This window comes from Canis lupus, chromosome 30 (assembly GCF_011100685.1).
Source record: "Canis lupus familiaris isolate Mischka breed German Shepherd chromosome 30, alternate assembly UU_Cfam_GSD_1.0, whole genome shotgun sequence".
NCBI lineage: Eukaryota > Metazoa > Chordata > Mammalia > Carnivora > Canidae > Canis > Canis lupus.
The window spans coordinates 10,331,007-10,347,661 of record NC_049251.1 but is presented as its reverse complement, the minus strand read 5'-3'; the positions used below and the strand labels follow the sequence as shown (position 1 = coordinate 10,347,661).

The window sequence follows — 16,655 nt, the reverse complement described above, 5'->3', positions numbered from 1 at the left end:
CCCCGCCCCGGGGCCCCAGCCACGCCCGTTCTCAGCGTCCGAGGCCGGGCCACGCCTCTCTTCGTCGCTGGGGGTTCCGGCCACGCCCCCTCCGACTCCCGAAGCCTGGCCCCGCCCCCGAGGGTCCCGGCCTCGCCTCCTCCCGCCCACAGATGCAAGGCCCAGTCAGAGTTCTTATTCATCATTCATTTATTTGATTAGCTGAAAGCACCCCACCTAAAGAAGCAGAGAACCCAGTACCCTGAGGGAAAAGTAGACCTGAGCTAATTATCTCAAGGGTAGTCAAGGTAGGGCCCAAGTTCACAAAGCTTCCCTGCCCCCAACGTGGCACCCTTGTGGGCTGCTGAATTCCACATACTGTGCTAGGTACTTTACACGAGGTAACCATAAAAAATACTCCCATACACACACCCAGTCCCTCACCTGTGGATCTCCTGATTAGGACTTTCTCTGAACAAAAGTAAATCAATCCTTTGCCTTCTTGGAGAAGGAAGGAATCATGGCATTATTTAGAGATTTTTCTGCAGTCCATTCTGTAGGAATCAGTAGTGGGTAATCCCACTCAACTCCCAGGTGTCCAGGGTGCAGCAGCTCCCTGAAGCTTGCCCACCATCACTGGCCTTCCACCTGCTGCTGGGGCAGAGGCCTGGGCCAAAGAGGTGGATGGTGAGACAAGGCCTTCAGGAGCTCAGGTGGCTTTTTAACTGTGCCACAAAGGTTCCAAGCTCAGTAGAGTTCAGAGTCCACACACTATGAATGATAACAGGTGTCAACAGTGTCAACCAGGTCCGCAAAGGGGAGAAGAAGAAAGCTAAAGTGCCATATGTCATATGAAGAAAGTAGCAGGAATAAATCTGCCAGATGTATAGCAGTAACATAAGTAGGTGAACAGGTATAATTTTCAAGTATTTTCCTTGATGGAGATGAGACCGGAAGTTGTGACCACAGCACCGCTGCAGCAAGCTCCAACACAGGTAAGCCATCAAGGGTATGTTAAAAAATACCAGCTGGAAAGAGAAGCAGAACAGAACCATTAGCTTATTAGTAAGACTTTAGAGGGTCAGGTCTCATTAACATATTATTGGCGGCTCCTAAAAATATGCTGCTCTGTCTCGGGGGTTAACTCTTTGATTCTTTATGCTTCAATCACACTTGCTTATAACACTCACAAGAGGTGACTTATAGTTAGTTGTGAATTTGCCTGAGTCCTTTAGTTCATCTTAAAAGTAGGTATCATTTATGTTGAGGCCCTCATTAATGTGTAAGGTAGAAATAAATTGAATATATGTATATACACACACACACACACACACACACACACACTTCTTTTTGGCAGAGTGAAGGGGGGACTTAGGTATCAATAATTTTTTCTCATCTCTATATTTTTTATTAAAATTTTTTAATTTTAAGTAAACTCTACACCACACATAGGCTCAAACTCAGGACCCCAAGATCAAGAGGCATATGCTCCACCAACTAAGCCAACCAGGGACCCCCATTATCTCTGTATTTTTAGCTGAAGTAGCACGATAGGTACTGGAATATGAATCAAAATCTAAGCTTAGCTGCTGTATGATTCATACATCCATTCACAACATAATTACTGTGTGCCCATTACATGGCAGGCACTGTGCTAGGCTCTAGGCTAAGGACACAGTGGCAAATACTCAGAAAGCATGCATCATAGAGCTTACATTCTAAAAGAGAGAAGAGAGACAAAAATAATAATAATAAAGACAAAAGGTTACTATAGATTGTGATAAATTCAATGAAGGAAATAACTGGGTCATAAGAGGATAACTGAGAGATGGGTTCTCTGAGGCCTGAAGAACAGGAATGACTCCATGGAAGGAAGTGCATTCCAGGCAGAAGAAATATATAAAAACCCTTGAGGTGGGAGAGGCCTTGGTCTATTTAAGGCCCATGAGCCTGGAACATGATGAGCCAGGTGGAAACTGAGGCAGTCAGCAAGACCCAGATCATGTCACTGCTCTGGTTAAAGGATTTCAAGCTGAGGAGTGAGCCAATTAAGGTTTTAAAAGGACAAGAGTGGATGCTCTGTGGCAGACTGACAGTAGGGATGAAAGAACAGCAGTGGGAAGACAAGTCTGGAGTTCCTGCAGTAGCCCAGACAAGAAACAATTATAAGTTGGACTAGTGTGGTGGAAACAGATGGAAAGAAATGGTGGATTCAAAATATGCATTGGAGAGAGATCAAACAGGGTATTACTTGCTAATGAATTAGATTATCAGGTATTGGAGGGAAAGGGAAAAATTAAAGATATATCCTAGAAAAACTTATTGAAATTGGAAAGAACTGGGGGACGAACAGGTTTGGAGTAGAAACTAAAGGTCCTATTACACAAATATTGAGATATCTAAGGGAAGATGTGAAATGGCAGTTGGATATATAGACATTTGAAGTGCAGAAAGGAGGGCAGAGAGAACACATTTGGGAGCCCTGGGCCTAGATGATACATAAAATCCGCTAGTGGTATATAGTATTTATTAAAATATGAACATAAACCCCACCTTTTAGTAAGGCCCAGGTTTTATTTGGCATAGAGTACTCCTGAGACAGCCTCCATTTACATAATAGAAAACTCAGCCAGGCTCAGGACCTACTCACATATAAAATGTTGCTATACAGAGAATGTTCTGGTCTGTGGTCAATGTTTACTAGCCAGAAGTTTTCCCTATGTGTCTCTTATCCTGCTGATCACCTTTTACTGTCCTGTTATGAGGCTGTGAACTCATTCTGAACAATGTTTTCAGATCTCTTCCCAAACATGAGATCATCACCTGAGATTTTAGTACCTTAGTCCCATTAGGTGAGTAAAATACATCACTCGGTAAATACTTTTCAAACCTATGTACACAGATTTGCTACAGAGCAGTTCTTTGTTTAATTTTTTTTTTTAAGATTTTATTTACTTTTTTTTTTTTTTTTTTTTTAAGATTTTATTTACTTATTTGAGAGAGAGAAAGAGAGCACTAGCAGCAGGAGAGGGAGATGCTGACTCCACGCAGAGCAGGGAGGCCAATGCAGGGCTTGATCCCAGGACCCTGAAGTCATGACCTGAGCCAAAGGCAGACGCTTAATCAACCGAGCTACGCAGGAGCCCCTGTGTGTTTCTTTTAAAGGAATCTTAATCCACATGTAAACCTAACATTTTCTTTCTTCATTATTATAATAAATTTTGGTTTACTTATTTATTCTACTATAAGTCCCTTATTTTATTTTTTATCAATGGAAAAGCACAGTAAAACAAACTACAAAGACAGAAACCTTTCACTTTTTATTTTTTTTATTTTTTTATTTTTTTCCTTTCACTTTTTATAAACCGTTCCTGCCAAAATGCATCTTAGATGTTTATGAGAGAGTGGTGGAAGAAAGAGCTTAGGAAGCACTGGAAAAACAAAACATCAAATGTTAAAGATTGCCCTGCCAGTAAATCAGGAAATATGATCTATGGTGTTTAGTTTGATGCTCTGGATTTAATTCCTAACTGTTACGCAATTAGTCCAAAAGGTCAAGGTATTCTTACATTCCATTTCTGATTTCTTACCTGCAGAATTCCAACTACAAATGTTAGGCTGCCTTGTAGGAAATGTCCATCAACAAATATCCCAAAGGAAAAGCAGCAACCCCATTTGCCTTTAGTGATCTCACCAACAAACCAGGGTCCTGAAAGAGGCAATGGGAAGGAAGAGAGATTAAATAACTATGATTCTGACTATATATATCACAAGGTGCATTTATAGGGATAAAAATAAGTATGAGAATAGTCATTGATAGGTATTTTATTGGCATAATTTTTCTTCTTTACTAATCTCTATGTTGCACCATATGTCCCAGCTAACCAACCACTTGCTCCTTTGCTCCACTTTTGTCTAATTATAGAATCATCTGAGTACATGCTGTACCTGAACAGATTCCAGAAACAGTTCAGAATACGCTCAGAAACTTCAGAAGATTCTGCTGCAATAATAATCTCAATACAATGCATTAATATTTCCTTTAAGAAGCAAAGAGGTATTCTATGGAAATTAATTTTCCAGATAACTGATATTTACTCCTTTAAGCAATAAAACTTCAACCACTTTCATCTTTAGTGCATCTAAAATGTACTTCTCTTTCTTATTAATTTTTTTTTAAGATTTTCATTTATTTATTTGTGAGAGACACAGAGAGAGAGAGAGAGAGAGAGGCAGAGACACAGGCAGAGGGAGAAGCAGGCTCCATGCAGGGAGCCCGATGTGGGACTCGATCCTGGGACTCCAGGATCACGCCCTGGGCTGAAGGTGGCGCTAAACCACTGAGCCACCCGGGGTGCCCTCTTTTTTATTAATATTAATGAAAGTATTCTGATCTTTTCTTATGGACCCAAGTTATTTACTTTGTACATCAACTACACACTTGAGGTTAACATGTACAAAATTTAACTTGCTTCTTTAATTTTTCATTTAGAATGTCAGAATGACTTTCCTCTCCTCCCCATTATTTACTGCCCTTCTTAGTGTCCAGATTTGTGGAACTACTATATTGTCAGGAGTGATTAATGGCCAGTCAAGACTTCTTTCCTCAAAATGCAAATATATACTGTATCATTTGCTGAAGAATGAGGTTCAGCTTTAAAAAGTCATAGGTAATTTTCTCAGATATTATTATATAACCTCCACTGGATACACAGTCTAAAAAAGTGTTCTCCTTGTAAGTTTCAACTGTGAAACATGGAGCAACTTCGGTCCTTTTAATGTTTTCTTTTACAGCCAGGAACCAAATCATGTGCTTTTACCTTGTAGTGTAAGGCAAGTGTCTAAAATAGTTTCAACCTATCTTCTAACAAGGGAACTGATCTCCAAAGGGCCATCTGTGATAGCCTGGTACACAGAATTGTAGAGTGTTACACTTTTTATCTAATTGCTTTCTGTTCTCCGGTGGGAGTTACAAATGAGCAAAGAAAAGTTCTGAGGTAGCAACAAGTAGGCTAATCTACTCCTGACTTTTAGTCACTAAGGAACATTAGTAAAAAGCTTTAAAAACAGATTCACAGTGCTTCCTGCTTGCATAAGTGGCTAAACTAAGTATTAAGTATAATAATATAACAAAAGAACTTGGATATGCCTGAACTCACTGTTCATCTGTTTGTTTGTTTTTTTTAGCTGAGTTTTTAAGATGCATACATTAAGTAAATATTCACTGAACTCATGCTAGGCACTGTGATTAGTGCTAGGCAAAGAGATGAACAAGACAGACAAGACCTCAAAGGATATTCTAATGAGGGAGGAGATGATAAACACAGAAGATAATCACAGATTCTGCTAAAGTAATGAAGGAAATAAAAAAGTGTGATGAAATAAAGGATAAAACTTTAAAGTAGTTGAAGAAGGCTGCTCTGTACACACATACTAATTCTTTAATGGTCTTCTCAGCTTAAGTTAACTCAGGTCAACTAAATGTCCTTTAAACATGTTAGGAAGGGACTTTATTTCCCAACACTATATTCCAGGAAATGACTTATGCAGAAACCATGTGCCATTCATTATACCTGCAAAAGACATGTCAAAATTCTCCATATATATCCTTTGGCAGAATTCTGCACAATCTCAGATTTCCTAATTGACTTACCCAGTGCTGTATATAGGGTTAACAACAACACAGAATAGTAGAAGATGTTTAGTTTGCTCAGGACATGGAGGGAGAATGAGGTCAAATTTATAAATCCTGGAGACCCTAAACAGAATAAATTTGAAAAAATTCTAGTGAGCACATGCAAAGTTCAATTTCTTTTTTTTTTAAATTAGTTTGAGGTAGAGTTTAGTGATTTGTCAGTTGCATATAATACTCAGTGCTTATTACATAAAGTGCCCTCCTTCACGCGCATCACCAGTTACCACATCCCCCACCCACCACCCCTCCTGCAAACCTCAGTTTGTTTCCTAGAGTTAAGAGTCTCTTATGGTTGGTTTGTCTCCCTCTGATTTCATCTTATTTTTCCTTCCCTTTCCTTATGTTCATTTGTTTTGTCTTTTAAATTCCACATACGAATGAAATCATATATTTGTCTTTCTCTGAATGACAAAGTTCAATTTATTTTTTAAAAATATTTTATTTATTTATTCATGAAAAATACAGAGAGAGAGAGAGAGAGGCAGAGACAAAGGCTGAGGGAGAAGCAGGCTCCATGCAGGAAGCCTGATGTGGAACTCGATCCCCGGACTCTAGGATCACCCCCTGAGCCAAAGGCAGACACTCAACCGCTGAGCCACCCAGGCATCTCAGTTGAATTTCTTTATAACATTTTCTAGAAGACTTCTATGGGCTATCTACTCTATATTCAGCAAATCTTTTGTTATATGGTAACTATACAGATGACATCAATTTTTTTTTTTTAATTTATCTACGATAGTCACAGAGAGAGAGAGAGAGAGGCAGAGATGCAGAGGGAGAAGCAGGCTCCATGCACCGGGAGCCCGACGTGGGATTTGATCCAGGGTCTCCAGGATCGCGCCGCAGGCCAAAGGCAGGCGCCAAACCACTGCGCCACCCAGGGATCCCAGATGACATCACTTTAAATTCAGAAATTGGCAAGAATCCTGATAAGGCAGTTCACTTATAATTATAGAGGGTAGGAAGTTCAAAGTAAGGTGTAGTTGGGAGACGTGAATGTGCGCGCGCACACACACACACACACACACACTTTTTAAGGATTAAACACATGTAGATTTGAAATCTAGTGCTGTGCTCAAAGTCTCTGTTTTCTATGGGATTTACTATCCAAATGCACAAATTTCCAAATGGTATATCACAATATATCAAAAGTATATCAAAGTATCAAAATTCCTCCAGTCTAATCTTAAGTATGAATATCTATCCAATATTCCTTTCCCATATGTGACATAGCTCTTAACTCACAGCTATCATCTTACTCCAACTGAAAGGGATTCCTAAAGAGATTCCTTCAAATTAACATCTCTTAAAATGTAGTGCCCAAAATGTCAAGCATATGGGCTTCACACAGAGCAGCTCCATTCTGTGGCCGCAGAATAAAGTATCACAGATCCTCAGCCCCTGCCAGCCATTTCACTCATGTGCATGGCTGGTCAGAAACCAGTCAGCAGAAGACTATGACAGGATGCTCAATACACACTGAGCAACACTAGTGGTATTGAAAGATATTGAAAGAACTGGCCCCAATGAAGATAGCCTGACATCATAAGTTCAATAGTTATGTTTTTCCTAGTAGGCCAGCATATTTCTTTTGTACCTAAAACACCGTGCAGGCTGCTCACAGTTAATTTTGTACAAAATCTAATAATGCATGACATTTCCCATTTTTTTATATCCCTGCTACTCACTCCTCTCGGATTTCTTCATGTTCTAGTCTGGTACTTCTCAAAGTATTCATCTACATATCCACCTATAATTTTTTTTTAAGATTTTATTTATTTATGAGAGAGAAAGAGCACAAGGGGCAGGGCAGGCAGAGGCAGAGGGAGAAGCAGATTACCCACCAACAGGGAAGCCTGCAAGGGGCTTGATCCCAGGACTGTGGGATCATGACCTGAGCTGAAAGTAGATGCTTAACTGACTCACCCACCCAGGTACCTCAATAATTATTATTTATTAAATAAATAATCCTTTAGCCTTGGAGGTAACTATGCTTTAAAGTTTAAGCACAAATTTTAAATGTGATCTTCTATTTTGGCTCCATGTTAGAATAACCTGGGGGATCTCTAAGAAAATACTCCCCAGAGATTCTGATTTAATTAGCCTGAGGGAGAGGGGGAGCTTAGCCTGAACCCAGGTGATTCTAAGCAGCCAGGACTGAGAAACACTGCTTTAGTCAGAGCTGAACATCTCAGCCTTGACTGCCCATTGGAATCATCTGGGGAGCTTTATAAAATACTGATGCCTAGGTCCTACCCCTAGAGATTCTGATGTGATCTAGGGTGGTGTGTTGACACCGGAATTTTAAAAGTTTCCCAGGGGATTCTAAGACAGTCAAATTTGAGAAGTGCTATTTAAAGAAAAGAACTGACCTGGGGTCAGAAGACTTAGGTTTTGAGTCTCTCTTTTATGTCTTATTAGAAATAAGACTTTGAACAACCTTCACAAACTCCCCAGTCCTCAGTGTCCTAATCTTTAAAATAGGGACAATAATACCTATTTCACAGGATTGCTGGAAGGATTAAGTGAGATAGTGCAGGTAAAAATATGTTGTAAATTTTAAATACCTACACAAAGATATTGATATCCCAACAGAATGAAGCTGGGGTCTGCCCTTAAACATTTATTTATTTACATTATATGCAAGAACATATATGTGTGCAATAATGCTTCTTGAACTCCTTCATAGAATTTGCAAAAATATATATATAGGCAAGAAAACATTCAGGAGAATGTGTATATTTCCTATGTAGTTAGCCATTTTACCATTTAGTTATTGCTACAGCACTTCCCTCCCCTATAATCAGTCCCTGATCCCAGAGATTTCATCCAAGCCAGGAAAGGATATGGAAAATTTATTAAACATGTATTTATTGTCTGTTATGCACATACCAGTGCTGGGTGCTATGAAAAACAGGAAAGAAGTAGAAAACAAGTGCTTCTCTATTGAAGAACTTACAGTCCAGTTGAGGAAAAATGTATATATACATTTGAAGTGATTATGTAAAGCAAAGTGACTGGCCAAGTATGGCATTAATGGTCAGGAAGGACTACAGGAATTCAGAGAAGCAAGAGCTCATTATGATCTGGAAGGGGTGAACAGAATGGTATGGGAAAAGAGGGGTTGAGGTGAGCCCTACAGGAGGCTAAGATTTAGTTAAGTTTAGAAAAATAACTTAGAGATAAGCAAAAGCACAGAAGCAAAATGAGTATGGTGTGTGTAAGGAACAGTGGAAAATTATCTAGGCTGAAATATAGGACCCAATTATGAAGGATCTTTAATACCTGGCAGAGATGTCTGGTCATTTTGAGCTATATTGCAATTTTCCCATTTCTGGTTGAACTTCATATTATTGCAATGTACCAGAAAAAACTATAAAAAAAGATTGAGTGTTGTGGAAAAAGTATAGTAAGTTTGAAGAATCCATCTCACAGAGCTCAAGCAAGGACAATTTGTATTGATATTTATTATTTGGTAATAAGACATTATGTGACATTTTAAAATGAAGTCTTCTAAAAATAAAACGAACCATGACTAACCTTTATGCTCTGGATATCCTCGATACCTAAAAGTAATGAGAATGCTGAGCTGGATCAGCACAATTATCACAAAAAGGACCCGGGCCTGCAGAGAAATCAATGTTACTATGAAAGAGATACATTCAGTTAAGGTTTTTAAAATGGCTTCATTAACAAAAATGGAAATGACATCATTACCAGAATGACAAAGTAAGAAAAATAAATGACCAGAGAGAATCAAACAATTGATCCACCAAAAAAGAAAATTGTAAATTGCCTCAGCATTACTCTTTCAGGATTTGGATACTTAGACCAATATTGAAACAAAGTAATTTATAGTTACATAAAGTGATCAAATTAAAACAGTTCACCTTCCCTGTACTAAAAGTATAATTAGTTTTATTTCAAGTTGTATAAGAGTAAAGAAAAACAGTAGAGTATACTGCAGGCTGAAGGAACTGAGACTGCATTTTCTTTTGCTTTCTCCATCAGAGCAGCATTCACTTAGAGATTAACTCACAGTGAAGAGACATAAGCTAGGTTCTAGTTTCTCAAAGTATGGACCAGATCATTGGGATCACCTTGTGTCTGTTATGAATGCAGACTCTCAGGTCCCATCTCAGCCCTGCTAAATCAGAATGATTTAGCCTGATCTAGGTGACTACTAAAAAACCCCAAAAGAAAAATAAATGACACAAAAGAAACTTGTAAAACTGAGATACAAATGCCCTTTAGTCATATTTCTAAAAAGCTTAATCACATTGTTAATAAAAGTAAGTTAAAATAATAATAAATTTGCATTGTAAGTCTGTGAAGATACATAGTAAAGCTATGTCTGGAAGGTGAAATTAAAGGAGGCTTAAATTTTCTTCTCAACATCAGTGTGTCTCTTTGGTGTGTTTTATGTAAATACCCAGAATAGATGAGATATGAGGGAAATAGAGTATAAATTGCCAAGCTTCTCTGGAAAATGATTTGACAGTGAATATCAAAAATGATTTTTAAAATTACCCATTTATTCATTCAAGGAATATTTATTTAAGGGCCTACTCTGTCTTAGGCATACAGGACAAGATCCCTGCCCTCATGGAGCTAAAATTTGAATGAGGACAGATTAAAAACAATGAATATAATAAATAACAAATAATTTATATAATTATATAAGAAAGTATATGGAAATAATGTGCCCACTCTTTCATCCAACAATTCGCTTCTAGGAATTTATCCCAAAAAACAATGATTTTTAGTTGCAAGCAGAATTTATATAGTAGAGGGAAAAATTGGAAATAAATGTCCAACAATAGGTAAATAGTTAAATTAAAGTATATTTATGCCAATAAGCATTTTGTTATAAAAAATAAATTGAGGTCAGAAAATAGTCAAAACAAATTCCTCGGTGGAAAAAAATCAGAGAGAATGAAAGATTGAAAGAGAATGAAAATTATTATTTTATATTAAAACTTCATATACCAATATATATGAGAAAAAAATAAAGAGTGTCATAATGACAAATACAATGATTATAATACATAGTGAGATAAAATAATGTGGGGCTGATTTTACCTTATTTCTAAATTTTCTAAGTTTTCTACATTAAGCATGTATTGTTTATGAAGAAAGAGATATTAGTTTTAAAAGATCCTTAATCCAATTTTACACAGTTCCTATAATTCCCTTAGTTATCCTGGTTTTATGATATTGGCTAGAACCAGGTTTCAGGGCAGCCCCGGGTGGCTCAGTGGTTTAGCGCCACCTTGCAGCCCAGGGCATGATCCTGGGGACCCGGGATCAAGTCCCACATCAAGCTCCCTGCATGGAGCCTGCTTCTCCCTCTGCCTGTGTCTCTGCCTTTCTCTCTCTCTGTCTCTCATGAATAAATAAAATCTTAAAAAAAAAAAAAAAAAGACCCAGGTTCCAAAACAGGTATTACTTGTCAATGCCTCTATTTCTTTTAATTCAAATCACTTTAAAGCATTTTATTCTTCTAGACAAATAACTAAGTTTTATAAGATTTGTCTTTCTCACCATGTGATTATATTACAACTTTGGACCTAATCTAAAGTTGAATTTACTTACCACGATGCAGTGGTCGGTAAGGAGAATAAATGATGCCAGGGGGTCAAATCTGAGATGAATATCCTCTTGAACAGAAAATATGTGGTGAACACTCTTACTTCTTCCAGCAGAATCCTAGTTATAAACACAGCAGTGACTGTCATACATATTTATATATATAATGTTCCAAGATTAAGTTTCCAGTAACATTTGTTAGCTATCTCTGATTAGCTTTATTTTTTCATTTAAGTGCTTTCATTATTATAAGCGCTTTAAATATAACTTCTTTTAAACCCTGTAAAATTTGAATTGTGTATTTACAATGTATTTCTCTTAAAGAAAATTTGTATTTTTCCTCTGCTCACTGAAAAGACCTATAAATAGTATCAAACCCAAAAGCAATGAGCCAGCTGGTCTAGTGCCCAGATCATACTCTCAAAATAAAATTTCTCACTACAAGATCAGTGCTCTTTAGAGATAGCTGATTTCAGTTCTTAACAAGAAATACACAGGAAGAGCTCAGAATATCTTCATACCAGAAAGCAAGAAAACTAACAGACTACTGGGATTATATCCAAAGACAGTGGCCAACTTGGAGAGGTTCCCACTAGCCAAAGGTGCAACTTGAGCATTAAAAATATAAATGCAATGGATTAAAACACCCCAAATATAAATATTTTTAAATTTTTTAAATTCATAATGACACTAAAAATAAAAGATTCATTTGATTACCTTTGGCAGATGCTAGAGAAGCAACTCATTATTCTGAAAATTGGTTTAGAAAATGGAGGGTGGGGGAAGAATTAAAAATTTATCCCACTCTTCCGCTATGTACTTCTGTATCTGGGTACCAAATAGATAAGGGAAAATTTTTCTTTATGGAACTATTCTAATTAATACTCCTTTTACAAGGAGTGCCAATTTGAATACCACCATTTTATAACTCTAATGAAATAACAGATCTAGGCCAAGGCCATCAATAGCTGCTAGAAATCCTTCAGAAAAGCTGATTAGGTACTTCATAACAAACGGAGGGAAAAGCCAGCAGTGTGCTGGAGCTGGTTTGACAGGCTCATAAAAGCCAATTCTTAAATTTTCAGGAATTTTGCAGGCCAGTTGATGTGTTGGTAGCTTAAAACCAGCTATGGTAAAAAATATTTATACTATGGAAATTGTAATAAAGCAGGGAAACACAACATACCTGGATTCCCCCTTCAAACATGCCAAGCTGGTTGATATTTACAAGCACACCACTGGATAAAATTAACAACACCTGAATACAATGGTCAATCCTAACATTACTAAAAGAGAGACAACCAGATTATCACAGGCTTCTGATAAAGCATAAAATACCAAATGAAGTATTCCTGACAAAAAAGACTCAAAACTGATCAAACTCCTAATCTAACTACCAATTACAGAAACTAGAGGGGTAGAGGAACATGTTAAATGATACAACATGAATGTAAACAACATAAATCTAGAATACAGAAAACTATAGGATAAAAGATCCAGTTTCCAAAGCAAATAAATTACAAAGAAAAAAAAAGGAGAGATGAGAGAGAACCTGTAGATTTAAAAAGACTAAAGAGACAAATCAGCTAAACACAGTATTAGAGCCTTGTATGGATTCTGATTTGAATCAACCACATGCAATATATATACTCACACACACATATATATACAATTAATTGGGAAAACTGAACAGTAGCTGGAGAGTTGAATATTAAGAGTTACTATAGATTTTTAGGTGTGTTAGGATATTATGGTTACATTTTTAAAAATAGTTCTTTTAGGGATATATATTATCATATTATAGATGGAACAACATTCATGGTGCAGCGGTATAGATGAAACAAGATTGGTCATGAGTTCATCACTGCTAAAGTTGGCTAATGGATACATGGGAATTCATTATAGCACTATAGCTTGCATATATTTTTAAATTTCCCCATCATACAAGGTTTAAAATAGCAAAAAGAACTTGTACTTATGTTTATCAAACTTTTATTGCTTAAAATGTTCCTACTTTAAATTATGCATTCCTGTTTTAAAGCAGAGATTGTCTTTAATTTTGAGATAGAGATTTTGGGAGTCTGCTCTTTCAATTAGCAAAGTAGACACAATAATCTAAAGTTCTGGTCCTCAAATCTAGTGCACATCAGAATCACCAGGATGCACTGTTGAAACAGGTTGTTGGGTCCCATCTCCAGAATTTCTGATTCAGAAGTTTGGTATGGGACCTGAGAATTTACATTTCTAACAAGTTCCCACTGATGCTACTAATTCAGGAACCACACTGAAAATTGACTTAAAGGTCTAGTTGCTACTAGGCTGCTCAGAACTATAGACATTCAATAAAAATAGTAAGTAAGTAAAATATAAGATAATAAATTCACGTCTTCTGTCACAGAGTTTTCTCAGACAGACTCTATAGTACACTATACTTAAAAGAATAGAACTTTCCCATTGATAAATGAGGGGACCAAGGTCCCTATTTAATATTCAGTAGACTAATCTTTTAAAGTTATATAGAAAGAAAACAGATCAGTGGTTTCCTGGACATGAGGATGGAAGGAAGACAGCTACAAAAGAACACAAAACTTTTGAGGGAGATAGACTGTGCTGATTGTAGTAATGGTCAAGATATGGTCAGATATATATGTATGTCAAAACTCATCAAATATACTCTTTAAATATGTAGAGTTTTTTATGTAAAAACAAAATAACACAAGAAATGTTAAACATGTAAAAAGTATACACATTTTCATAGTTTTACTAGGATTTAACTAAGCAGCCAGAAATGTTTCAAGGACCATGAGCCATGGTTTTTTCCTCATAAAATTATAGAAGCTGGCATTTTGAGCCAATCCAAGGATTTGGGAGTTCCCTGTTCATACAGTGAGCAGGTCTCCTATGGTTGCTCCTATTTCCTCCTCCTAACTATAAAGATAGGGAATAATTTATTCTAGGTGCGCTTGAACCTTCAGGTTTTCTGCAAATGATCCAACTTCTAATAGAAAGGACATAAAGGGTTCATCCCCAGCCATCTTCCTTCCACATCCTCCCCATGAGTTTCTTCTTCCTCCTCAGGAGAACACTTCAAAGATGGGTGGCATTGCAAAGCGCCTTTTCTTGCTTCCTCTTCTATGAAATGGAGATAAAACTCCCTACCATATAGGACCGTTATACGGGTTAAGTAAAAAATTCTAAGTGTCCAGCATTTCCTTAGAAGGAGCTCAGTAAACAGCTCCTTTGTGTTTAAAACCCTTCTCTGTGACACACACACACACACACACACACACACAAGCACAAAAGATAATGAAAATAATTATATTTTCTGAAGGATTACTTCAGGTAATCTTCAAACTAAGACTTAACATTAGAAGATGAAATAGTTAAAAACTGTCATCAAATCATAAAATTGTGGAAATTGACAGATTTTTTTTTCCCCAGAAACTAATTCTTTAGCATAGTCTAATCCTCTAAAGAATTTAATAATGTTGACTGAAGTGTTCTATTTTGGTAATGAATGACCAGTTACTACTCTGGCAGGTACTAGTGAATTAAAAGCCCACAAGCTGAATTGGAATAGCAAGCAGACTATTACTATATACGCTATCAATGCATACTCCCCCAAACAAACAAAAAATCCTGATGCCTTGAAAATTCTCTATCCTAGAGCTTTTAAAATAGTGACACAATTTTCCTGTACTTGGAGATAGCAAGCAAAGGCATAGGTACATAAATACCCATTTCTGACTTATCCTATTTTGTTTTAAGATTTTATTTATGGGGATCCCTGGGTGGCTCAGCAGTTTAGCGCCTGCCTTTGGCCCAGGGAGTGATCCTGGAGTCCCAGGATCGAGTCCCACATCAGGCTCCCTGCATGGAGCGCCTCTCTCTCTCTCTCTCTCTCTCTCTCTCTCTCTCTCTCTCTCTCTCTCTCCCCCCCCCCCATGTTTCTTATGAAAAAATTATTCATGAGAGACATGGAGAGAGAGAGGCAGAGACTAGGCAGAGGGAAAAGCAGGCTTCATGCACGGAGCCCGATACGGGACTTGATCCCAGGACTCCGGGATCATGCCCTGAGCCAAAGGCAGACGTTCAACCGTTGAGCCACCCAGGTATCTCTCTGAAGGCAGACATTTAATCTTTGAGCCACCAGGCGTCTCTCTGACTTATCCTATTATCTTTGGGTTTGTTAGGAAATTTGCTCCCGTTATTAAAAAACTCTAGTCAAAGTTGAAGGAAAATAAAAAGAATGATTCCCTGGGGCTCAAAAAGGAGGACTGTGGCCAGGAGTTGTACACTAAGGAGTCCTGTTTTTGTCTAATAGAATTACTCCTGAGTGCCCATTTTCAGAATATACTAAATCCAGTGCATTCAAGGTTTGTTTGTTTAAGATTTTATTTATTTATTTGGGAGAGAGGAAAAGAGAGTGGGCAAGCAAGGGAAGGAACAAAGGGAGACAAGCAGACTCCATGTGGAGCACAGAGCCTGATGTGGGGCTCCATCCTGTGACCCCAAGATCATGACCTGAGCTGAAATCAAGAGTCAGATGCCCAACCAACTGAGCCACCCAGGTTCCCCTCAAATTTTTAATTAACTTAGTTTCATCTCTATCAATTGACTGAAAAAAAAAAAAAAAAAAAACAAAACCCACATAAGAGTTCAGTATGGTTACAGCCAAATCATTTATATAGCAAGTTGAAAATTACTAACTTACCTGGACAATGACTTCTATGTTACATGTCCTATTACTATAGTTTCTTGGGTTCCACTTCAGTATGAAAATAGGACCAGACAAGTGAATAGCTTGCCCTAAATGAACTCCATCAATCTTAACTGTGACAGAAGTAATGGAGGATAAGGAAAAGGCCAGGACTCTAAAATGACAACATAGATAAGCATGTGGTTTTAGAAATTTTCAGTTTTTAGAAAGGAGAATAACTCTTATAACCTGAAAAAATGGAAATTTAGGTAGAACCATCACATGGTATAACTGTTCCCATGACTGCTATTCATATGATCTGGTTTCTTTCTGAATGATGGCTTTTGGAGTTGTGTAATTCAGCAACACTGAGTTGGTAGAAAGGAAAATCAATTTTCTTTTGACATATAAGGCTGGAGTAGATGCAAAGTTCTTTCTGATAAACTTCTAAAGTCCTGGTTTTTCACATAGGAAAAGAATAGACATAGACACCTCACTTTGTTAATCTAATGTTAATCCTATCATCCACTTATTTGGTTCCCAACATATCTGCCCACAAGAAGCAATGTCACAAACTGAGGTAAGGCTACCAGGCCCTTTCAGAGAATGTAATGTCTCCTATCAAAAAAATGCTGAGAGTCATTCCACTACTGGCCAAAAAATAAGTTAAAACAGCTCGATACCATTTTTTCC

At 37.4% G+C, this 16,655-nt stretch overlaps 1 protein-coding gene across 5 annotated transcripts in view; it reads right to left on the bottom strand.

Moving 5' to 3' along the window:
* Positions 1-171: 171 nt before the first annotated feature.
* Positions 172-16,655, bottom strand: part of TMEM62 (transmembrane protein 62) — a 46,958-nt gene continuing 30,474 nt past the window's right edge. For all 5 annotated transcript variants that reach the window (XM_038580202.1, XM_038580203.1, XM_038580200.1 and 2 more), the window contains 6 exons: positions 15,978-16,137; positions 11,270-11,383; positions 9,215-9,299; positions 5,633-5,737; positions 3,570-3,688; positions 172-1,007 (listed from right to left, as the gene is read on the bottom strand). In XM_038580202.1, the coding sequence (XP_038436130.1) occupies positions 681-1,007; positions 3,570-3,688; positions 5,633-5,737; positions 9,215-9,299; positions 11,270-11,383; positions 15,978-16,137 (910 nt within the window). In that variant the 3' untranslated portion in view covers positions 172-680. The remainder of the gene's footprint in view (positions 1,008-3,569; positions 3,689-5,632; positions 5,738-9,214; positions 9,300-11,269; positions 11,384-15,977; positions 16,138-16,655) is intronic.